Below are 25582 nucleotides of genomic sequence, written 5' to 3'. Positions count from 1 at the left end.
AATATAGATAATACATACATAACAACTATTATCGATATAAATTGATGAATGATTAACGAATAAACAAAACTCTCATTTGTATGACCTTTAAAACCATCGAATCTTTTGCACCAAATCATTTTAAAATGAATGAAGCATTCTAAAAGATTTTTAGCTTTGGAGACATTATTGTAGTCACCGAAATATCTTCTATGTTGGCGTCCCTCCAACGTGAAAACCTGATTCAAAGTTGGGAGTAGAGAAGCACTTCTACCACAGATTAAATAGTTACCACTTCTTCTATTCTTTATGTGATGCTGAACACTAATTGTATGAAAAAATTGCTCATAATATGTAGTCATGAAATAATATTTTATTGTAATTTCTTAAAAAATATAAAACTGGACGAGACAAACTGAATTAAAATCTAAATGTCACAATGTAAAGAATATTTTCTAACGTATTTTCTACTAGAAATGCTAATTTTGATCTTTAATCGGTTAGAATATAGGTTACATTGAATTTAAAATAACACGAATAAAGTTCTAAAAAACAAACTTTATAAATAGAAACACCTTAAATGTCTCAGTTACTCTTACGCAGAGTATACGTAAACAAATAACTTAATCCCGATCCAAATGATGATAATAAAATAAACTCATGAAATTATTGTATTGTTCTTGAATCCTATCCTAGTAATAATATAAATGCGAAAGTTTATTATTGTATAATTTGAATGAAATCTGTCCTTTTAAAGTGGGTCAAAATCGAGTCTAAGTGAGTCAATGAGAAGGTCTAAATTGGTTTTGTATGAACCGGACGCATCTCACTTGCGATGCACTGATCAATTTATAATTATAAGGGAATAGGCTTTGCCGAACGTAGAGTACGTTGCTCTTATAAATTTTAACAAGCTGTGACCCGCGGTTGAAACCGCGTAAGTCCGTATCCCATAGGAATATCGGTATAAAATGTGCCTATGTGTTATTTCAGTTGTCCAGCTATCTACGAAGCAAATTTCAATGCAATCGGTTCTAGTAACTACATACATTTTGTATGTGGTAGTCGAGCACGCTTCGGCACGAATTGGGCCAGCTCGCACCGGGGAAGGACCACACCCTCACAGAAGACCGGCGTGAAATAGCACACTGCTGTGTTTCGTTCGGTGAGTGGGGGAGCCGGAGGCCCATATCCTTTTCCTTCCCCTTCCCAGTCCTTTCCTTTATTCCTCTCGCCAATCCTTTCTTAATCCCTTCCCAATTTAAATTCGGCAATCCATTTGTAGAGGCGTAAGGTCTGCAATGGACCTTATGCCTTTCCAAATGTTCATGGGCGGTGGTAGCGCTTACCATCAGGCGTCCCACCAGCTCCATTGCCGATGGTAACATAAAAAAAAAAAAAAAAAAAACACACAGGCAACTTTTTATCAAACTTTTTATCCCCATATTCCCACGGGATACAGACTTATGCGGGTGAAACCGCGGGAGCAGCTAGTAGTAATAGCTAATAGTAGACATATAGAATATTTGCTATATTCTGTTATAAAATATTATCTATTTAAAATATTTGTACGGTCAGCTACGAGCAGTATGTGTGAACTTTATAAATGCACGTATCAACTGTGTAAATACACCAAACTACATTCAGCGAATAAAGTTCAGCTTCATTTGAATTTTAATTTGACTTCGAATCTATTTATTTTTACTGCAGAACTATTTTCAAAATTGTTTTATTTTTTAGATAATGCTAACTACTGATGTGGCCCAATATATAATTCTTTATCCTTGGACTTTTCTATTCCGGAGGTTACACCTTAAAAGCTCTTGAGTCTAAATTGAAATCTTTATATACGTAGCATTTTCTTTAGTTTGATTTTAGGCGAGTATTATACATTTAGAAATTGAAGACGTTTTTTACGGATTTTAAATGAGATTTATTCATTATATTATTAACCCGACATTTGGAGCACTTTACAGCGAGTGTGGTCACGGGGAGACTGGATCTTTATACTTGTACCGTTAAGTTAAATAAAAACCCCAACCTCATTTTGTGTTATCAGCCATGTTGAATTTAAAATTTGACCATTGTATACTATTTTACTTTCAAGCACTTTAATTTAATTTCCATATTAGGGGAGTTGTGATATAAGAGAATTCGTCAGATCCTCATTAACTAGAAAACAGTTGAAGGTCTTCTCACGTCTGAACTGATTTTCTGAGAACACGAATAAGAACACTCGCACATAAGTTATCTCTGACACAAAAAAACATCATAAAAGCTTTATTCAAATCACTTCATTCACACGGAACTATGATGCCATAAACATTCACGTCAATGTTTTTTTTTTTTATGTCACAGTCGGCAATGGAGCTGGTGGGACGCCTGATGGTAAGCGCTACCACCGCCCATGAACATTTGTAGAGGCGTAAAGTCGATTACAGACCTTACTCCTCTACAAATGGATTGACGACTTTAAATTGGGAAGGGATTAAGAAAGGATTGGCGAGAGGAATAAAGGAAAGGACTGGGAAGGGGAAGGAAAAGGATATATATAAGTTATCTCTGGCACAAAAAAAAACATCATAAAAGCTTTATTCAAATCACTTCATTCACACGGAACTATGATGCCATAAACAATCACGTCAATGTTATAACATCCCTCTTTTTGCGTTGGGCTTAAAAAGGTTCTGCATGCCCAAATTTCCAATTCCACACCCAACCCCAAAACTCCGTCAAAGTTTTTCCACGCTAAAATTTCAATTAGTTCGAATGGATGTTTACACACCTCTATCACTTATTTACAAGGAGTGGATCGTGGGACTTGCCTTAGATTTGTTGAACTTCGTACATTTTAAAGGCTGAACTTAGAAATTGAGTTCGGATGTTCTTGAGAATTTACTGTCTTACGTTTTGTACGTGTATGTTCGAGTAAACTTCGATTATATCTCTATCGACTGCAAAGCATAATCGGTTTTATATACTCTTAATTCTAGAATGTACTATAGTATAATAATGTACGTATATGGATAATACAGTTCTTATCTATTAAAAAGGTCACAACCCTGTTCATGTGGGAGGTATCACTACAAATTCTAAAATGAGACCAAATTAAAACAATTTCCTGTCAGGCACATAAATACAGTCGAATCTACAATCACCTTCGGTTTTGGAACGTCCGTTGAAAAAAAAAACGTTTTTTATTATTTTTTAAATAGAGAAACTATTTTAATATGTTTTTTTTTTAATTTGCTTGGGCAATTATACTACGATGATTTTCTGAATTTTACATTTATCCTACCACAAGGCCCAATTATTATGCCTTATAACAGCACTTTCCCTAGATATTTTTTAACCATAATCACTTCGGAAGATTCAGAACACAAATGTATGGTACTTACAAAATATTTTCCATACAATTTCAATAACTCTCTGTCTCATACAAATGTGATTGATATCTGATACTCGAATTGAATTTATACGGCTTCCTCTATTTTCCTCGCTCGCTATTACCATAAAATTGTATCCATAATTTTACTAAATTACGACGGGTATTGAATGATTCATAGAATCGGTTATGAACTTTTTTAAGTGGCGCCTAATAATCGAAGGTATTGGTAGAACAAAATTAACTGCCTAATGGAATATTTTATATTTATATCGGCCAGTACATCCTACTAATGTTATAAATGCGAAAGTCTGTAAGGATGTGTATGTGTTTGTTGCTCTTTCACGCAAAAGCTACTAGACCGATTGCAATGAAATTTGGTACGTTGACAGCTGGACAACTGGAATAACGTATAGGCCACTTTTTATCCCAATATTCCTACGGGATACGCACTTACGCGGGTGAAACCGCAGGGCACAGCTAGTTTTATGATAAAATTGAGACGCACCTTTCCCATTTCATTCATTAATTCCCATTGTCAATCCTTTTCTTATACTTTACCCCTTAATATGAGAAATCAGGACACTGCATATGTTTAGGAGAGGTAGGAATCGGAAACCATTAGGCTAACCACTAGCTCAGTTTCCCAGTCTGACATAAAAAAAAATGGTTGCCTGTAAAGTCGGTTTTACGGGCGAAGATTTTACGTGACAACGTCTTTTTCTCAGTAGAATATTTATTGATATGAATATTTTTAAATTGCACAATAGGAACAAGGAATTGAATGAAAATAAGAATTGCACAAATTTTAACTATAGAAAATATATTTTGTTTACTAAAAAGACAGAGACAGAGACACAAGCACGCGCCGATTCAATGCGCCTAATTCTCTAGTGCTGCGCGCGCGGCGGACCGATCATAGTTCGGTGACTCTTCGTAACGTTACCGGGCGTTACACTTTTTCATGAGTGACTCCGAGCCTCAACCTAATTTAAGACGTTGTCACGTCAAAATATAAAACAAATAATAAAGCTTTAAAATCTCGCTTATATAATTATTACCAGCTACCGCGGCCCCTTCAATTAAGCGGCACGACGGAACACAGTGGGGTTTTAGTCGATAAAAATCCGACATAACCTACGGCTTCTTTCCCGGAGTCCGTAGGTATCTATGCAAGATTTTCCACAAAAAAAAAAATAAGACAATGCATAACATAACGTAATATATTATAAAGTTACTATCTCATACATTTTCTAACATCACTTATAAATAGTTCTTTAACTTATTACGGAAGCGTTTGTGTCGCGAGCCCATCTCGCACTTGACCGAATTCAGACATAGACATAGATATACCGTGGGCACCAAAACAGGAATATAGTGAGAAGATATCAAACAATTTTAAGATGCAATAATAAGTGATGCGAAAATGGTCCAGTGTAACTTACAGAGGGAGCTTCTGTAACACTGGTTTTTAGTAACGACCGTCACAGTACGACTTGCGGCCTAAATAGCAGAGTATGATTTTCTTCAATGATATAAATTAAACAACAAGTTCGTCAGTTTTGAGCAAGGAAATTATTACTAGTATATGCATAAAAATATCACGTACATATGATTGGTACCAGATAAACGAATCAAACTGATTAAGCAAACATAATCACAAACGATAATACTAAAATATGTTATGATAATCATGTTTTAATTTTCTGGGTCAATGGACTAAACGTGGTAAACTTAAAAAATTATTCATGATAAAAGTATAAACCAGATTTCTATACATTAAATATTTTTAACAATAGTAATTGCTATGTAATAGGAGTCTAAATAAATAACAATTTTATGAAGTCTCATCATCATCATGATGATGATGATGAGACTTCAAAACAATAGTTTGTTTTGTCTGCGTGTGTGTCAATCAAGTAGGCAGCACTGTGTAGATTTTTACAAAATTACATACGCTGCTGGTATGACTGTATTATTTTACATGACTTGCAATTCTATAAGCTAAATTTAAATTCGCGAGAGTTATATAAAATTAACTCGTGACGGTTCCAGAAACTAAGGAGATTTCCTAATTAATTACTTGGTAACTTCGTGGTTTTGATATTCGTTGTTTCGTGGTATGCTATCATACCACGAAACAACGAATATCACGCCAATTCCCTAAATATACAATATTTAGGGAATTATTGTCATTTCCACATTAGAATTTGGAGTAGGACCTCCCTCCTCAGGAATATGGGAACCTCATTTGTAGAAAAGGAATTAATTCGTATTTTAGATCAACAGATGAACCATTTTGATTTTGATTTTGATGTCGGAGTCTAGCACGCTGCGGCACGAATTGGGCCAACTCGTACTGGAGATAGTTCCACACCCCCACAGAAGTCCGACGTGAAACAGTAGCATGCTACTGTGTATCGTTCGGCGAGTGGGGGAGCCGGAAGCCCGTATCCTTTCCCAAACTTCAATCCATTCTTTTATTTCCGTCTTTAATCCCTTCCCTATCCTCTACTCCCTTTAAGCAACCAGCGCATTTGCTTAGTTGCCATAGACATAAAATCTTGTATTTTAAACATTCTATTCTTATAATTGAGTTATCATAATCATCTACATAACATGTGACGTGTTTGTGCAACATGACCATTTCGGCCTTTCTCTATTATGATAATTCATATCTCATATCTTTATTGTTGATACTAGCAATTGATTAATTAGATTATTACAATATTCTCTTATAGAAACACATGTGTACATAATGTTTTATATAATATTAATTTTAAGTGCAATAAGTGTGGTTAAATCTGATCCATATGAATTAAATATTGTACATTATAATGATTTTCATGCGAGGTGAGTTATCACTCAGTCTAATCTTGTTTAAATTTATGATAAACTAGCTTTTTATCACGGCTTCGCACGCGTCAACCTTGAAAATAACAATATTTCTCACCTATTTAATGGATTTTGCATGTTACATATAAGCCTAATTGTATCATTATATCTATTAAAAAAAGCCTCATCAACGTGTGTTGCGTAATTGTAAAGACATAAACATATAGATACAGAGACAGCGAAAAGCAACTGTTTTATACTATGTAGTGATTTTCTATGATGAACATAGCTTATGAGAAATAATATGAATCTTGTCAATACAGAGAAAGTCATAGTAATTACGTATCTAGAATAATGTAATTAAGGTATTGAATCGTACTGCAAATAAACCACCAGTTGTAGTTAAAACATGATTACTAGATTTCCGCCCGTGGCTTTGCCTGCGTAGTCGGAGGTATAAATATACAGGGGTTGGGTTTATCTCGCATAGTTACCGCTCGCGTGGGATATACGGATAAAATCTACCCTTTAATCTTTGTACTAAATTTCATCGAAATCGAAAACTAACATTTGGAAATTAAAAACTTTTTAACGGGGAGACTCCCACACACCCATACCATCACACCACGCACGCTGTAAAGTGTTCGAAACGTCGGGTTAATAATATAATGAATAAATTGCGTTTAAAATCCGTTAAAAAGTTTTTAATTTCTAAATGTATAATACTCGCGTAAAATTAAACATTCGAAATCTAACGATTTTTTTTATGATTATTTTTGAAAGCCAATGAGATCACTGAAATCATATTCAAGGCTTTATTAAATACTAGCTTTTCACCCGCGTAGAATTCGCTTATATCACGTGACATGATAAGGAGTATTTTCTTCGCATTAAAAAGTATGTTTTGTTCTTTCCCACGTTTAGCTCCATCATTATACCAAGTTTCATTAAAATTGTTTTGACAATAACGAACTTTCATCCCCTCTTTCAACCCTTTCTACACTTTTTTCGCGATAAAAAGTAGCCTATGCCCATTCCTAAGTTCAGTTCTATCTTCATACCAAATTTTATCAAAATCGGTTCAGTGGTTTAGGCATGAAAGCGTAACAGACAGACAGACAGAGTTACTTTCGCATTTATAATATTAGTAGGGATACGAGCAATATCGCTAGCATATGACATTTAATTGAATCTTCATATTCAATATTAATATAAATATTGTGAAAGGAAGAAAGCAACTTTCTAAAGACAGATGCGGTCGTTATAGTTTAATTAAAATTAAAACGTAATATTTTATGTAACAGATGTGGCATTATAAGAGCGAATTATTTGCTTTAGGATTAATCTTGGAAAATGGCATAATAGCATAGTATTTTAATATTTTTCTTCACTTTTACAAATGAAATTTGTTTAACGAAGTTATTAATTAGGAATAAAGAGTTAAGCTGTTTAGATAATCTGTGAGTTAAAATGAGAAATAATGTATAATGATTTAATATACGAAAATGTCTTATTGATTGAAGGTAATTCCTGTTTCCTTTTCCTCACCCTTCCTAGTTCAGTTCCTTCTTTCCAATCATCATTCCTTCTTTCCAGTCGTCAATCTTTTCCGCATCCCTTACCTCGCAGAGGCCTTACGATCAGGCGAGCAATCAGTTCAGTTGGCGCTAACATGTAAAAGACAAACACAGGCTATCTGATTCTATAAAATTCTGAAACAACCACACTTTAACATTAACAATATTGGTATAGACAGTAAGGATGCTTGTAAACGTATAACTGTACTTAAATACTTAATAAATATCATGACACTTCTTAATGCCAAAGAGAAGTAAGTCTGGATCGTATAATTTCTCTAATATGGGCATCTACTACAAGAAAAACAGGAACAAGCCTTCGTACGTACGGAGAAAACAAAAGAAGAAAACTACACCGCAATTTAATTTTTAGTTTTATAGCATTTAAATGCTTTATAAATGATCCTGCCTCGTGATCAATTTTTTTCTATTCTTTCAAAATTTCTACACCGCAATTTTTACTATTTCCAGGTTCGTAGAAATAAGTCCCTCTGGAGGTGTTTGTAATCCAGCTGTAGCACCATGCATTGGAGGTTTCGCTCGTTTAGCTACGCTCATACGACAAATTGTGGCTAGGGAACCGCATTCTTTAGTTCTAAATGGGGGTGACACTTTCCAAGGGACGATATGGTACAATTTATTGAGGTGGAACGTGACGCAGGATTTCATGAATATGGTGTATCATGATGCCCATGTAAGTTATGTTTATGTGGTTTTTTATTTACTTTTCAGCTGTCTTCAAAAAGGAGGTTATCAATTCGGCTGTGTTTTTTTCTGCTTTGTTCGTCAGAACTTTTGACTGGATCATCGCATTATGATGATATTTTTTTATTTGCTGCCCTCCTTCCTGCATGTGGAGGTATTTTAAATTGATCAAGGTTTGACAATTTAAAGGGGGTGGGTGGAGCCATTAATTAAAAGAAGAAGAAGAAGATTTAAAGGGGCTTTAGATTTATTTTAAAAATAGTTATAACACTTTTTATGTAGACATTGGGCATTATAAATGCATCCTCACGTAAGAACATATTTTTAAATCAATGTACCCACTTCCTTACTTTCCAATATGGTAAACAGATTAAATATTCAGAAGCCATATTCAAATCGTTTCATAGAAACTTCGATGAGTTTCTAAGTCGGCTGATTATATGATATTATAGTAAGCTGACATATAATTTTTTCAAAAATTCGTGAAGAACACTCAAAAAGCCTCAGTCAAGTCGAGCTCATAACGACAATGTTCTGCTATGGAGCACCACTTAATGCCGATCTCTTTGGGGCGTGGTAAATTTTTCAATATTAGATTTCATAATAAGATTTTGTATATAGAGAGTCTTAAAGGGAGGTTTAATTAATTTCCTTTGTTGGCTGGATACGCTTCGCTTTTTGATAAAAAGGACCTCGGCGAAATTGAAATTTATGCAAATCAATAGTCTATTAAAATGGTATAAAAAGTGTAACGTTATTCTATTGGCAATCTAATTATCTGTTAGTAAAGTGTAAATTATTACAAAGTGTTTATTTCGTTGCGTTCAAAATGAACTACGTAATCTATTCGTGATCGGTGGCTAATCCAATATGTTTTTTGTCGATCTTGAATTTCTTGTGAATGTAACAGTTCATATTATTCCATATTAAACGTTGTTTTTTGTGTGTTATTCTGAATATCCAAAACAATTTCCCTTTGTATCTTACTTAACCGTACCTTTATATTTCCACTGCTGAAATAACCATTCAAGTTTTTAATTACTTATATTAATACCGTTAGAAACAACAATACTAAGTCAGTCAGGCAGCGCAAAAGCGCCTAGACAAATAATCAAATATTCAGAAAAAAATTCACAGGTACTAGGCAATCATGAATTCGATCATGGAATTGAAGGGGTAGTCCCATATCTACAACATCTGCAACACGAAGTCGTTACTGCTAATATTATCGATGATGAAGAACCGACCATCCAAGGTTTATACAAACCTAGTATTGTTGTAACGAAAAATGGAAGACGTATTGGTATTATTGGTGTTATTATAGCAACTACTAATGTAAGTTCCATTTACATAATTGTCTTTCAATTATCTATATATGTATATCAAAGAAAGTCCATATTAGATAATAATATTTCAAGAAAGGAGTCGGTTCGAGCAGCCGATTCTTTATGTATTTCTGTATAGGAAATAAATGAAAGTAAACCTTCTTAGTATTACAAACGACCTATATCAGAATTTAATAATTTCAAAATTAAGAGATGACAAATGAAAATATACAGTTACTATATTATACTATTTTTTGTGGTCTAGTAAATAATAACAGCTAGAAGGCTTTTACAGAAAAATCTTAATAATTTGATATCATATAAAAAATAGTATCTTTTCTAAAAATATATTTTAGGAACTAGCTTCACCTGGGAAATTGAAGTTTACCGATGAAATTGAAGCTGTGAAGACAGAAGCCGAGAAGTTAAATCAGCAAGGCGTTGATATTATTGTAGTTCTCTCACATTGCGGTCTTGATATTGAACGGTGAGTTGCGTTTCAATAAAATGATGATTATGAAAGCCTAATGTGAAATTTAATATTCCTAAAGATGTCTCCAGAATTGGATCATTAATAACAACTAGACAGGTATACAATCAGCTACAAAAAATGTCGTCCTCCATCCAGGATATTGATCCTTTGTAAATCCGAACTTAATTCATGTGTATTAAGTTGACTTTTTTGGTGTATACTAGCTGGCCGTAAAATTTTGATAAGATTTTAAATGTATCAATGCATCAAAAAGCATATTTTTTATATTTCAGGGAGATAGCTCTACATGGTGGTCCATATATTGACATAGTTGTGGGGGGACACAGTCACACTTTCCTGTATAATGGAGATCCACCAGTCGACACAACATTTAGAGTTCAAGGACCCTACCCGATAGTCGTAGAAAAAGAATCAGGGCCTGTAAGTATTACGTAGCCAGAGTTAAGGTTCGTTTTGGAATCTTTGTAATATGAGTTTTATTTATTAATTTATATTGCATTGCTTTTATTTTGAATTTCAAAATAAACTGTAAGACAATACCATTCTAAACTTTCCACACAAGCAATGCTTGTAAAATTATTGAGGAAAGCTTTTTAAGCTTTCTACGTCGTTATTATGATGAATTTTGTTACCATTAAAACTCGATTTGTAACTAAATGAGAGTGAGTTTTTAATTTTATGGGAGTCGAGCACACTAAGGTATGAATTAGGCCAGCTCGCACTAATACTATATACTACTATTCACGCATGTACTACTGTTACTATAGGCTACTATTTCGCGCTAATCTTTTAGCATGCTATGCTACTGCGTCGTTCGGTGAGTGGCGGAGCCGACCTGTATCCATTTGTTCACCTTCCCCAATCCATTCCTTTATTTACGTCGTCGATTCTTTCCTTATCCTTTACACTTTAAAAGCGAGCTACGCATTTGCACTGGCCTTACACAGGCGATTATGATCGCTTACCTTCAGGCAAACCATCAGCTCAGTTGCGCGTTATTAAATAAAAAAATATATACGCTATTCAGAGTACTGACTAATATAGTACATTATTCTATCCATGAATAGGTTTTGATAGTACAAGCAGCTGCACACACGGAATTTTTAGGAGAAATTAAACTATTTTTCGATGATGCTGGACACCTTTTGAATTGGACGGGTAATCCTCATTATATTGGACATGATATTGAGCAAGGTAAAAATAATGTTTATTTTTTATACTATTTTTATTGACGTAGTAATATTTTGGTATTATATACTTACTTATCTGAACAATTTTATTATTTATTATCTTCAATTTAACATACACAAATTCTTTTTTTTTTCACTTCTTTCCTGAAGTAGGATATTAGACCTAAATATAAAATAAGTGATTATTTGTAAAAAAAACTAAACCACCAATATTGTCAAAACTAGACCCCAAATAGAAATAAACGGGAAACTATATTAACGGGAGCACAACAGGTATCAATTTTCAAATTAAAAAGTATCATAAAAACGGTTCACCCAGTAAAAACTTATTAGGTACTGAACACCAAAAATACAGCTTTGTTGAAAAAAACGGATTAGAAGAGAATTTTAATTTGAATAACTGTGACGTTCATTAGATAATTACATATTGAAATGAAGACCATTGTTGACAAAACGTAGTATTAAGATTTTGATTACGAGACAACATTATGAATAAAGAACGAGAGCTCGGAAGCCCAATTTAAAAGGTAACTAGCTTCCTGGTCATTTGTATGAAATTTGCTTAAAATTTTTATTTACATTGTAATTTCTATTTTGCAATTCCGGAATCAATTTTGAGTCAGTTAAGTTTGAACCAATTTTAAAATGACAAGTAGGTTCCGATATGAGTGTATTTTCGGAATTGTTAACTCAGAACATTTGACTGGCTGGCGATTTCTATGATATTTTTTTTATTTATTTCAAAGCTGGTGCCTTCCGTGTGGTTCCTTTTAAATTTGGCATAGTATTGACAGTTTGGAGGTGGTTTTACAACCTAAGTAATTATTTAGTTTGATTATATGGGAGAATCATACAGTAAGCTTTGAAACGAATTGAAATCGTTATATCTGTATTTTTTGTCTAAACTTAAGAGAAGATTCATGCCTTTATTCATTTGCATTTTTAGCACCCGACGTAATAGAAAAAATCAATCTGTATTTACCAGAAATTGATGCTTTGGCCAAAAGGAAAATAGGCGAGAGCAGAGTTCATTTATCTTCAAGATGTAACTGCGGTGAATGCAACTTAGGTAATCTTATATGTGACGCCTTTTTACACGCTGTGAGTACTAAACTTTGTCTATATTCCAATGCTTTAATATTTTTATCAAATAAAAATGCTATTCTTTGGTCAGCCATTCCTGCGTTATTAATGACTAGCTTGTTGATCCGGCTTCACCAGTTGTACAAGTGATAGTGAAGTTGCAGCTATCTACTAGTGAAAGAATTTTTGAAATCGGTCAATTGGTGTTGCGTGGAATCTTTGCAAACATACAAAAGTTTCCTCCTTATATTAGTGTAGATAAAACGAATTAACATCATACATATTTATTTACTAGCTGCGCCCCGCGGTTTCACCCGCGAAAGTACGTATCCCGTAGGAATATCGGGATAAAAAATTGCCTATATGTTATTCCAGTTGTCCAGCTGTCTACGTACCAAATTTCAGTGCAATCGGTTCAGTAGTTTTTGCATGAAAGAGCAACAAACACACACATATCCTTACAAACTTTCGCATTTATAATATTAGTAGGATAGGATTTATAGTAGGATTTAAATAACTCCTTTATTATTTGATGAAAATAAAAAATTACAGGCTTTAAAGCGAGCTGAAGGAAATAATTGGAATTATGGACACTTTTGTGGTACAAATACTGGAGGAATCCGAAGCGATATAGAAGCAGGAGGTATGTCTTGTTTTAATTTATACTAATGTTATTAAGCTAATGAGTTTGTTCGTTTGTTTGAACGCACTAATCACAGAAACTACTTGGTCCGATTTAAAAAATTTTTTCAGTATTAGATAGCCCATTTATTGAGGAATGCTATAGGCTATGTATGTACCACGGGAGAAACCGAACGGAGCGCTATTCATTTAGAAAATAATCTCTTATCAAAAACATCTTATTAAAAATATTTATTTTGTAAAAAATATTAAAAGTTATGCTCCAAAGATCCAACTGCATTGTTTACTTACTCGCATACAGAGTATACTTAAGGAAATTATTTAATCCTGGCGATTCAATTAGGATAGTAAGATAAGCTCATGAATTTTTTATATCGTCACTAATGTTTGATAACAACAACTGTACAAAGTTTAAATAAAACCAGTCTATATTTATATCAGTCTTCATATAAAGAGGGTCAAATCGAGTCTAAAGGAATCAGTTACATACAAACATGCAAGTGAAGCTCATAAAAACGTTTTAAAAATTAGTACGAGCTAGTTTCTACATATTAATCTTTCTAAATTATGTTCCAGAATCGCTTCTTCTATCTACAAATCGACTGGTTTAAAATAACCTTTATGTTCATTTCAATACAGTTGGTTCAACACTTGACTATTTAAGCAAAGTTGATGAATTTTCAGATATAACATACGAAGGGATGTTATTAGCTCTGCCCTTTGATAACACAGTAGAAGCATTTGACTTACGCGGTGACCACGTGCTGGAAATGCTGGAGTTTAGTGTTGCCAATGACCCCTGGCCGGGTGCTAGGACTTTGCAGCTGGCAGGTTAGTGTTTGAATTAATTATTATATTTAAAGGATCTATAGTAATGATAACAATACATTCATTAAAGTATTCCAAAAATGGAAAATATAGGACATAACAGAATACCTGTTTGGCTCTTGATCAAAAATCAAAACAACATCTGTGCAGCATTTCTAGATTCTTCCTTTTTTCAGGCATACGTATACAAGTGGACGGTTCTCGCCCCAAATATGACCGAGTTCAAAACGTAACCATCCGTTGCATTGATTGTGAAGTGCCGAGATATGAACCGTTGGATTTGACCAAAACTTACAAGATGGTTACTCAGAGTTTCTTGATGAATGGGGGTGACGGATTTAACGTGAGTATAATATATCAGACGTAGACGGAACTTAAAGAGTTGATCATCATCAGCCCATATATGTTCCCACTGCTGGGACACAGGCCTCATGTGAGGGTTCAGGCCATCCACCACGCTGGCCAAGTGCAAGATGTCACATGTTGTCGAACTTTTGATTCTTGGACTTGCCGGTTTCCTCACGATGTTTTCCTTCGCCGTTTTAAGCAGTGGTGATGTTATCCACATGTGCAGATAAATTGAAAAATCAATTTATTTCCTGCACGCTCGCCCGGTCTCGAACCCCGACTTGTCGATTTTGAAGTCCGAGGTTCTCACCACTGAACCACCACTTGAATTGATTTGTGCTTAATTAAAACCAGACCTACATTAAAATAAAATTATATGCACAATTTTATTTAGAACAACATGGCATTAACGCCAATGAATAGTTGCGGACATTTACAGTGACATGTCACGCCTCGTTAATGGTAATTGTGTAATTTCAATAATTGGCTATTTCTGTGTGATTGATGTTTTGATGTTGTGAAAGGCGTCATTGCAAATTGAGTCTTAATGCAACGTGTTTATGCAAAAAAAAAACACATTTCAATACTTGGATAAAATGTCTGTTTCAAAGATCGTTTGAACTGAGTTGAATATCGCGGAATTTACCATCGATATTATATGCCATTAAAATATGGCATAAACTATATTTGTTTACTAGTTTTAGTTTTTAGTAAATATTTAACAATACTATTAAAACACTAACACACAACACAACGTAGGCACAGCTGTAAAATAATTGTTGAAGTGAAACTTCTTTAGAATCGTTGTCATTTCAAACCTGATGCAACGGAATAAACGACAGGTAAGAGGCACCAATACAAAAATGTGTAGAATGAATCCGGCAAAGAATGAGACACAAATATACATACTTTTTTATATTTTATATATATTCATCTCATTCTTTTGACGATTTACTGAAGTTTCACTTCTATCGTGTGTGAATCGCACACAAACCTGTTTTTTTTTACATCTATGCCTACGTTGGGAAAAGCGATAAAGTCCTGGAGAACTCAACTCCATCCAAAAACTTGCGAACTAAATAGAAATTTACTTCAAGAACTGACATTTTAACCCAAATAATTTCTTAATAAAATTTCCAAAGAAACAAATAATGTAACACGTTCATAGCCAACGAAAGACCACCTCAAAGGCACAAAACCAAGCCCCGTCTACCACAATTAATAAACAGTACATCCAAATACAGCATTGGCTTCCCTCTATTGTCTTAGAATTGCCGGTTGCATAGCAATAGCCTGCTACAAATTGATAGCATTTCCTACGTGCATTCAAAATCAAGATATTTGGTCCAAATGAATTTCTTGATTAATGCGTCAGGACTGCTCTCGTGTTATGGAATATTCGTGAAGATTTGTGAATCTATCTAAATTTCGGAGCAATTGGTCCAGCTTAATGACTTCTGAATACTGAGTATACTTCGTTAAAGTCGATTACAATGAATTCCTTCTCATTTCATTCCTTTATTCTAATCGTCAATCCTTTCCTTATCCCTTATCCCTTAAAAGTGTAACGCATTTGCAGAGGCTCTACCTCTGCATATGTTGACGGGCGGTGATCTTTCAGACGAACCATCACCAGCTCGTTGGCCCGCTCCAACATAAAAAATCAAAATATTTACAAAAATTGCTATAACAATAAAAAAGATCATATTATTTTTATGCCCTCTCCCTTAAAGGCCGGCAACGCACCCGCAACTCTCCAGGTTGCGTGGTCGCTTATGGGCGGAGTCAATTACCTCTTATCGGTGACGCGCCTGCTCGTTTGTCCGCTATTATATATAAAAAAAAAACCTCTGTTATTAAAAAATACCCGTAAAGCTATTACTTATACATGCATTGATTGTGCGGCATAAAATACCATTAACAGTCTCGTCTACATTAATTAATAGCGTTGGTTATTACGAAACACGAATATGACCCGAATTACAATTAGTGCACATTATACCTAGAACCAGTATAGAACTATACTGAGTTATTGACTTCAAAAGTGCTTTGACCCTGTGACTATACTTCAGACTTCACATTTTTTTAATATGTATTCTACATTTTCCATACCTTCTTTCTCAACTTGATTGCAACAACATTTTTGTTTGCTTTTCTTATCGCTGATATTCAAACATACAACGTATTCTAATCAATTCATACTTCTTAAGATTTAATGCATATTTGATTATGTTTGCGTCATTGGGACAATACGAACTGTTGCAAATTATATAAATAATGAGTAGGAAATTAGTACTGTTTAAGGTATACAATGGAATATGCAAATAAAAACAAATCTGCTTTACTGCTTACATCCACAAACAGCTGGATTGGGTATAAATGTCATATTATATAAAAGTCATATTAGTGTGTGCTTTGGGGGCCACTTATCATAAGGTGGTCGACATGCCAGCTCGAAACCATAAAGAAAATCGTTCTGGAGGAGCTGATTTTAAAGATTCAATTCATAGAACCACAAACATTACTGTCCAGTTATTATAACCTAAAAATCAGTCTCAGTTATCTAGCGTAAAATAATGGCTAAATTGATTGAATTCACTAGCTTTAGTGCACGCGGTTTGAATATCGAATTATTTGATTGCATACGTGATTTCATATTTTGGAGGTTTATTTATGTCTATTACCCAGTCTTTTGTGGAGTTAGAGAGGGCATCTCATCTTTTCTACTGTTGTTTTTTGTAGGCTCTAAAAACGCATTTATGTAAAAGTGCAATATTTTTGTTCATGTTTGCTATGGTATATAGGTAAGGTCAACTAAACGACATAAAACATTTTTATTAGAGAAAAGTTAATACTATTTTGAAATGAAATTTAGCTATAATAAACTAGTAAAAAAACACTAATTTTAACGTATATACAACACCTAGCTACTAACAGTTTAACTAACATAAACCTTGTTTATGAAATTAGATAAAATGTTTGAATTTCTGTACCTGTACCTGAAAGATGCAACAACAGAAATATTTCATACACAGAACTTTAAACAAACAGGTGTTTATTTAGAGTTCTGCGATTGCATAGGAAAGGACAGATATATAATCTCTCACTATCGCAGTGTTACGTGGTAGCGGTCAGATTGTTTATGATGACTGACATTCATATCAATCAATATCATATTCATATCAATGCATTATCTGCTAAAGTATTGAATGAACGATTTTTTTAAATAATACACAACAAAATTCTATATATTGTACACATTTATTATATGGGCGTACACAGATGCAGTCTTGTACTGCAAGCATGACAGAAAAACTAAAAAAAACAAATGATGGGCAGAAAGTGGTACAATTTATCGAAGGCTAGTATTATAGTATTTATCAGACTCCTTTTTTCAGATGGTGTCAAACAACAGAGGACCTAGTGTTACACTGGGGATCGATAGTGATGTTTTCCTCGCTTATCTCGAAAGGGATATGCCAGTCATAAGGGATTTAGATGGACGTCTGCAAATCAAGGATCCTTGTCTTCCTAATTAAAATGCTACTACTTTTAAAATACTCATAGGACTCATTGCAAGTCAACTTATATGTTTTAATGTTCGCAAAGTTGTCAAACAAACAAGAAGTGTATTTCTTTCTGCAACAAACACAACTAATTTTGAGCGTCAAATAATACAATGTTTATTAAGACAATGTTTTCAATTTTAATATTGTATGTCGAACTAATACATGATATTATTAGTGAGTTATTAATAACCTCAAAATACTTGTTTGTCAAATAAACTCCTAAAGTCTACGTCTTATGTAAAAAGGATAAGAAATAAATAAATAAATCTTTATATGTATATCCTTAACAAGGGTTCCTTCCTTTGTTATAATGTCTTATTGTACAATTAATACTCATTATTAAAAAATAGAATATCCCAATCCAATAACGCATATCAGGAAAGTATTTTCCATTTGAATAAAACTATGGCACTTGAACTAGTAAGAGCAATTTCACGGAACATTGACATTTGACTCGACTAGCAAGTTACTGCTAAATTAATACCTTTGAAGCGTCTGTAGTTAAACGATTCGTTTAATATCTTTAAGCCAATAACGTTCTTCTCTATAAAGGACAAGAAATGAGACCTGGACATTTTTATAGTATAGTGAAAAAGGTGAGATATTTACGATTTTGCTTCACCTGTGTTTGTATGCATCTATCTTAACAACTAAGCGACCCCTTAAGACCCTTAAATTTTAACCTACTTTTAACGGATACATTTAATTTCAATTTTGTGAAAACAATATAATTATTTCGTAATATTTACTTTTTAATTCTATTGGGATCACCAAAATAAAAAAAATTGTATTGCAGCTTCTGGATGGAACTGGATCCTTTTTGGCGTTACTGTGGGACACGATAATATTAAATTTTTTTGCTATTATTTTTAATTTTTTTAATTTGATTCGTCTTTGTTCCGTGTTTCATGTCACATTGTCTCCAAATAAATGTATTTTCTTTCTTTCTTTCCTGTCAGATCGAATCCTATTTTTATTTCTCTACATAGCTATTACGTAATGTGGTACCGGCTCTTTCTTCTTATTCACTTTTTAATAGACACTTTCACTGTTTAATTGTCTAGAATATGATAAATACATGTTTAATGGATGCAATGAGAGGTTAGATATTATAATATTTGTTAAAGAAGCCCTCGTAATAAGGTGAACATTACTTATGGGATATAAAATCCATAATTTGAATTATGTTGTATTATTACAACAATATTATATTATATTAATAAACAGTTATCAATAAGAAATCTATTCTGCAAGAAAAGGGCACCATTACAGATTCATAAATGGGACCAAAAACAACATATTTTTATTAAACACTAAAAGTCAATCGAATGATAGACAGTTAGCGAGTAACAGAACAAAAATGAGTAACATTGAGTTTTTTCACATTTAGAAAAGTTGGTTAAATATACCTTGCTATTGTTATATTACACGACTTCCGTAAACGATTCGATATTTCGATTAAGAACTCTATGACTTGCTGTCTTTGATTAAGGACTGACTTTAACGTAGACGATATTCGTGCCCGGCAATTTTCAAATAAAGTCTAATTAGAACTGGTTGGACGCTACGAGATTTTTAAACAGGACATAAACGTAAGAGCTAGTGAACACTTCTTCATTCACGTTTGTGGTTAGTTAAACTTGTCTCATTCGTAATTATTTTTAACTGATAGTCCCAAACACTAAGGAGTTTCTTAATACAGCAGACGGTTTTGTTTGATGGATGGATGGTTTGGATGATTTTTTTGTATTTGTTATTCGATAACTTCGTTTGTTTGAACCGACGGACATGATAATTTTTGTCTTTTATAGGATGTTTCTGTCAAGGCTCCTTTCCTTTAGGGACTTTAGGGACGAAGAGTTAGTAATTTCTCTGGTGTTATTTATATCTGAAGGATCAATCACGTTGCTATATGTCAAATGATTTCCAAAAATAAGTCTTGCGAAGCTAAATTTAACGTAGTTAATAACAAAATGGTTTAAATTACTAACATCGTTTTACTTATCCTTGCTTTATGTACAATTGATATAATTATTTATATATTAAGTTATGGACGTGATAAACCTAAAAGCAATTATGTATTTTTTTTTTTTTTTTTTATCGCCTAGCAGGCAAACGAGCAGGCGGGTCACCTGATGGAAAGTGATGCCCGTCGCCCATAAGTATTAGTATTCTGTAGAATCGCTGCTCAAATGAGCCAATAGCTTATATTTTATTTGCTAAGACTTAGTTCTAAAGCCACCAGGAAATACATTGAACCTTTTGACGTTTTACTCAGGAATTCAGAATTTAAAAGGAGTTGAAATTATGAATAATGAAAAAGTTAATTAGAACTGCGTATCTGGGACAAATAATCCTAATAAGTTACCAGATAAATATAATATTAAATGTTATGCAAAACGAAAACACTGTAAAGCTTTGCAATAATAAGAGATTTGATATTTTAAATGTGTGCTTCGGCCTAGAGGAAAGGTCGCCTTCAAATGTATGGGAATACTACGTCATACGATTAGTGCAGGAGTTGGAAATCTATATCCTTTTTCTTACCTTTCCCCCTTCCTATGAACTCTGCACAAATCTCATCTACTAATGATAAAAAATATTTCAATGTGTTATTATTTTTAGAACCGCCAGCTCTTCGAGTAAGTCATTTTCGCAGTATTTGGTTGCACAATTTCCTCGGGGAACTGTTCTAAAATACAATAATTAGTTACTGTTTTCCACAAGATTCGCCATTTTGTCGATTATAAAAGAAACTAATTCATACGTACCTAAATATTCCATTTGTGAAGTTATAACAGTCAGCCATTTGCCACTTTTCTATAATGTGTTTCCTCAAAATGTATAACTCCATTATTAATTTTCTTGATTGAATTGCTATACCTAATGCTGTGTCTGATATAATTTATTCGAATTAATGTTTAAGCAAACGCACGTAATACATCCCAGTAGTCAGAATAGCGTGAAATAGCATGCATTCGTTCAGTGAGATGGGGAGCTGTAGGCCCGTGTCCATTCCTTTATGTCCATCGTCAATCCTTTTCTTATCCCTTACTCCTTTAAAGTGGACAGCGCTTTCGCAGAGGCACTAACTCTACGCATGTTTTTAGGCGGTGGTGGACGCTCACCATCAGCGGTTCAACCAGCTCAGTTGCTCGCTATAACAAAAGCACAATAAATAATAGTTTAAAAACTAAAAAAACACGCTTTTTATAGAAAACCGAACTAAATAATAGAAAATAAATTTAAATGAATTTAAATTAAGAAAATAGTGTTAAAAATTTCAATGAATATAAATTAATAATAGTGTGAGTAAATTTATTTTATATTTTTTAGTTCGGTTTTCTATAAAAAGCGGTTTTTTTTTTATTTTTTAAACTATTATTTATTTTCTACTTTTTAGTTTGGATTATTTATAATAGCTTTTTTTTCAATTTTAAACTATTGCACGACTCGAACGACGAAAATTTTAATTAATTTTCTTACCTTATCGACTATAGATGAAAATTATATAAATTAACAAAAATCATATTTTGCAAATTGAAAAATGGAATAATTTTATCAAATTAGTGTATTGTCATCGGTCCTCAATAAATCTACAAAGTTTGAACGAAATCTGGCCGTTTAAAGTGGGTCAAAATCGCGCCCAAAGAAGTCGGTTACAAACAAACATACAAACGTACAGGTGAAGCTAATAAAAAGCGTGTAAAAAAGAAACCGTCTGAGAGAAAGAGATGAATATAGTTCTCTCGACCGCGTTGACGGCTGTATAATCAGCCCGAATTCAAACTTATTTCAAATTAAAACTAGTTTTAGTGTAGTAGCGTGGTAAATACTTATAATAAATTAGTTCCAGAACTAGTGATAATCCCTATCTCGTTATCTTAGTTCCACGGACCGTCCCTTATTTTATGTCCAAGTGAAATACAGAAGTCGCAACTATCGTGTATAGTCGTAAAGATAGCGACATTTTAAACACTAAAACCTTTATGAATAAAGTTGGTGAATTTGTGAAAATAAAATTCTATATCATATCTAGTACGTACCTTTCTCGATGTTATTGACCATCAAAAAGGGGTCCAAATCGTAAAGTCGTGTAATTTTGTTGTAATTGTTAACATTTACCATACCAACATTTATGAGTGTTAAAAACACATTTAAATAAATTACCAGCCTTAGCTATCATCGAAGCTATCTTAATATATATAAATCTCGTGTCACAATGTTTGTCCTCAATGGACTCCTAAACCACTTAACCGATTATAATAAAATTCGCACACCATGTGCAGTTCGATCCAACTTGAGAGATAGGATAGTTTAAATAATTTCAATTACGATAAATGACAACCCGGGCGGAGCCGGGGCGTGCAGCTAGTAAAATTAATAAAAATAACCACCAAAAAACATGTGTGAAATTATTACTATCATATTATATAGCTACCTCAGTTCGTGTCATTCATTCATTTATTTTTCACAGCCTTATGATGGAAGTCTGTCTGTTAGAACAGACGGACAGCGGAGTCTTTGTGACAGTGATCCGTTTGGTCCCCTTGGTACGGAAACATAGGAAACTTTGTATACCAAATAAGGTCACTAAACGCCAAAATCTAGGTTCAATGCATATGATTGTCGCCTAATAATCTCTGCTCCTGCTGTCAAATGTTAATAATGATGAGTTAAAGGTCCATACTTTTTCTGAATTGTAATTTCTTAGAAGTAGGTAATGAAATAATCCATTATAAATAAATTATTTAGACAAGTTCAATTTACAACGTAGTTGGGTAACTTTGAGAAGCTATTAAAGCGGCCAAAGTAGTTTCAATTCTTGGCACTACTCTTCAGCCAAGTTCTAGCAATTTAGCTGAAATTAAATTTGTAAATGGACATAGATATAGACAAACATTTATCCACACTCAGAATATATCTATACTAATATTATAAAGCTGAAGAGTATGTTTGTTTGTTTGAACGCACTAATTTCAGGTATTACTGGTCCGATTTGAAATATTCTTTCAGTGTTAGATAGCCCATTTATTGAGGAAGGTTATAGGCTATATATGTACCATGAGCGAAGCTGGGGCGGACCGCTAGTAAACAACAAAACAAAGGATAAAATAGAAAAGAATGTATTCATTCTATCTCGTACGTTCTATTTTTTCCATTGCTATTTATGGGATAAAACTATCATATGTCTTTTTAGAGTCTCCAACAATCTTTTTACATAATTTTATCCAAATCTATTCAATGAAGAACACATACACATAGGTAGCGTTATTTTCACTCTTATGACATTACACACGCGTTAAATCATAGTAGTTTAATAGACGTTATTATACATATAAACCTTCCTCTTGAATCTCTCTATCTATTAAAAGAACCCCCATCAAACTCCGTTGCGTAGTTTTAAAGATTTAAGCATACATAGAGAGATAGAGACACAAAAAGCTAATTTGTTTTATACTATGTAGTGATTTATGACATTTATCGGTATCGAACCCGACACCATCATCATCAAAACTTAGAGTCTAAGGATTTACGTGGTGGTTATAATGATTTGATAACTATTCGATATTATATCTCTAGAATTTCTTTTTATCTATATAATTAGAAATTAATCGCCAAACGTGGTGCTAACCCTAAAACTCGAGAACGGCTCGACCAATAGCGAACAAAATCGTAGCTTGGATGAAGTCAGGTATAATAATACTATAGATAATGATAGAAAGATATGATATCGTAATACATACTACGATATGATAGGATGTCTAAAATCTAAATGATTCAGCGTTATAAATGTCAATGAATTTCCGAATATCATATGAAAACAGGAAAAAGATTATAAAAATACGTAAATGAGTAACCAGTGAATACTGTCACGGTCAACCTCAGTTATTGTTTGATTTTGAAGCCTTTGATCATAAGATATCGTTATTGTATACGATTCTTGTTACACGGCCTGGTTATTGGGCATAAATGATCCTTCTTTTCTACTTTTTCTCTTCTTCCTTAATGGCTTCGGCCAATGGAAGGACTGCGCGAGTATCAGAAAGGCATAAATGATTGAATAATTCGATATATTTTTTTATGGACGTTACTCAGAAAATCTGCCCAAGTTTATGGCATAACTACCTGCACCCCGCGGCTTAACCCGCGTAAGTCCGTATCCCCTATTAATATCAGGATAAACAGTGGCCTAAATGTTATTTCAGTTGTCCAGCGGTCTACGTATCAAATTTTTTTGCAATCGATTGAGTAGATTTTGCGTGAAAGAGCAACAAACACACACACATCCTCCCAAACTTTCGCATTTATTTTATTAGTAGCATCAGTAGGACTATATAGTGAATGCACTTTGACTGTAGGGGAGGTCAAGATGATAAATGTCTAGTTACTCGACTGTCTTGGGAACCTATTGGAATTCGCAGATTAGATAGCAATAAAAAAAATCTATAATGGTTTAAATTTTAGCGGAGGAGAAAATATTTTTGATTTTTGATTATTGTAAATAAAAAACACTGTGTTGTTAGATTTTATGGAATGGAAAAATCTAGAACGTCGGATGCAGAACTTTAAGAACACAGCTACGTAAAAAAGGTTATTCATTACGTTCAGAAATTTATAAGAGCTAAGCTGCTTTGCAAAGAGCTCATATTACATTGTTCGTGAATGAAATCAGACAACGCATGTTAAATTTGCACTTTTAATGATTTCTATCTATTAATTACTATTATATTATGTGTGTCTCTCCATAATACTCGGGTACCTTCAGAAGGAAAGCACCCGGTCTATTGGAAGGTTTGTATGTGGTAGTCGAGCACGCTTCGGCACGAATTGGGCCAGCTCGCACCGGGGAGGTACCACACCCCCACAGAAGACCTGCGTGAAATAGCATTCTGCTGTGTTTCGTTCGGTGAGTGGGGGAGCCGGTGGCCCATATCCTTTTCCTTCCCCTTCCCAGTCCTTTCCTTTATTCCTCTCGCCAATCCTTTCTTAATCCCTTCCCAATTTAAAGTTGGCAATCCATTTGTAGAGCCGTAAGTTCTGTAATCGACTTTACGCCTCTACAAATGTTCATGGGCGGTGGTAGCGCTTACCATCAGGCGTCCCACCAGCTCCATTGCCGATTGTGAAATAAAAAAAAAAAAAATAAGAAGGCTTACGTGGGGACACAGATCCAACACGCACATGCCCCTTAGAGAATTTAATGTGTTGTGGGATACCAGCCGCATCCTGCCCATGACTGCACTATAGAGATACAGCCCTAGGCAGTCCGCGGCCGATGTAGGACTACTGCAAAAAAAAAAATGGAACGGAACAAAACTGGGCTATGGAAAGGGGGTGTTTGATGGATCGGTAGGCTGGGCCTATGGGAAACTATGGGCGTCTGCCTTTTCAAGTTCGCAAAATTGAAAAATAGTGGCAGACGGTGACAGACGGTGGCAGAGGTGCGGCACCGGTTTCAACATCGCGGGCCCGCAGGTCCGGATTGGGTCCTCGCTATTACGCCATTAGACACTTCCACCCCCGTGCAAATAGCTCTTGCATCTCCACTCTGGACGGCCAATTAAGGCAATCCTCCTCATCATTGATCGTCATTGATCACTCCGAACTGTCACAGAAACA

At 34.0% G+C, this 25582-nt stretch overlaps 1 protein-coding gene across 1 annotated transcript; it reads left to right on the top strand.

Moving 5' to 3' along the window:
* Positions 1-6122: 6122 nt before the first annotated feature.
* On the top strand, positions 6123-17929 carry LOC119829176 (apyrase-like). The gene is made up of 11 exons (XM_038351577.1): positions 6123-6217; positions 8248-8470; positions 9619-9816; positions 10163-10293; positions 10572-10719; positions 11367-11493; positions 12436-12590; positions 13125-13215; positions 13899-14045; positions 14219-14385; positions 17789-17929. Exons 1-11 carry the CDS (start codon positions 6123-6125, stop codon positions 17927-17929), a joined length of 1623 nt encoding a protein of 540 aa, XP_038207505.1.
* Positions 17930-25582: the final 7653 nt, after the last annotated feature.

Source organism: Zerene cesonia, chromosome 9 (genome assembly GCF_012273895.1).
Source record: "Zerene cesonia ecotype Mississippi chromosome 9, Zerene_cesonia_1.1, whole genome shotgun sequence".
NCBI lineage: Eukaryota > Metazoa > Arthropoda > Insecta > Lepidoptera > Pieridae > Zerene > Zerene cesonia.
The sequence above is the reverse complement of the archived record's forward strand: the minus strand, read 5'-3'. Positions and strand labels throughout refer to the sequence as shown.

Bases quoted from the DNA above. Each gene is read 5' to 3' on its own strand.
- LOC119829176 (XM_038351577.1), top strand. From the start codon at position 6,123: ATGTTTTATATAATATTAATTTTAAGTGCAATAAGTGTGGTTAAATCT. The intron at 14,046-14,218 runs GTTAGTGTTTGA...TCCTTTTTTCAG, and splicing joins TAGGACTTTGCAGCTGGCAG to GCATACGTATACAAGTGGAC. The intron at 14,386-17,788 runs GTGAGTATAATA...TCCTTTTTTCAG, and splicing joins ATGGGGGTGACGGATTTAAC to ATGGTGTCAAACAACAGAGG.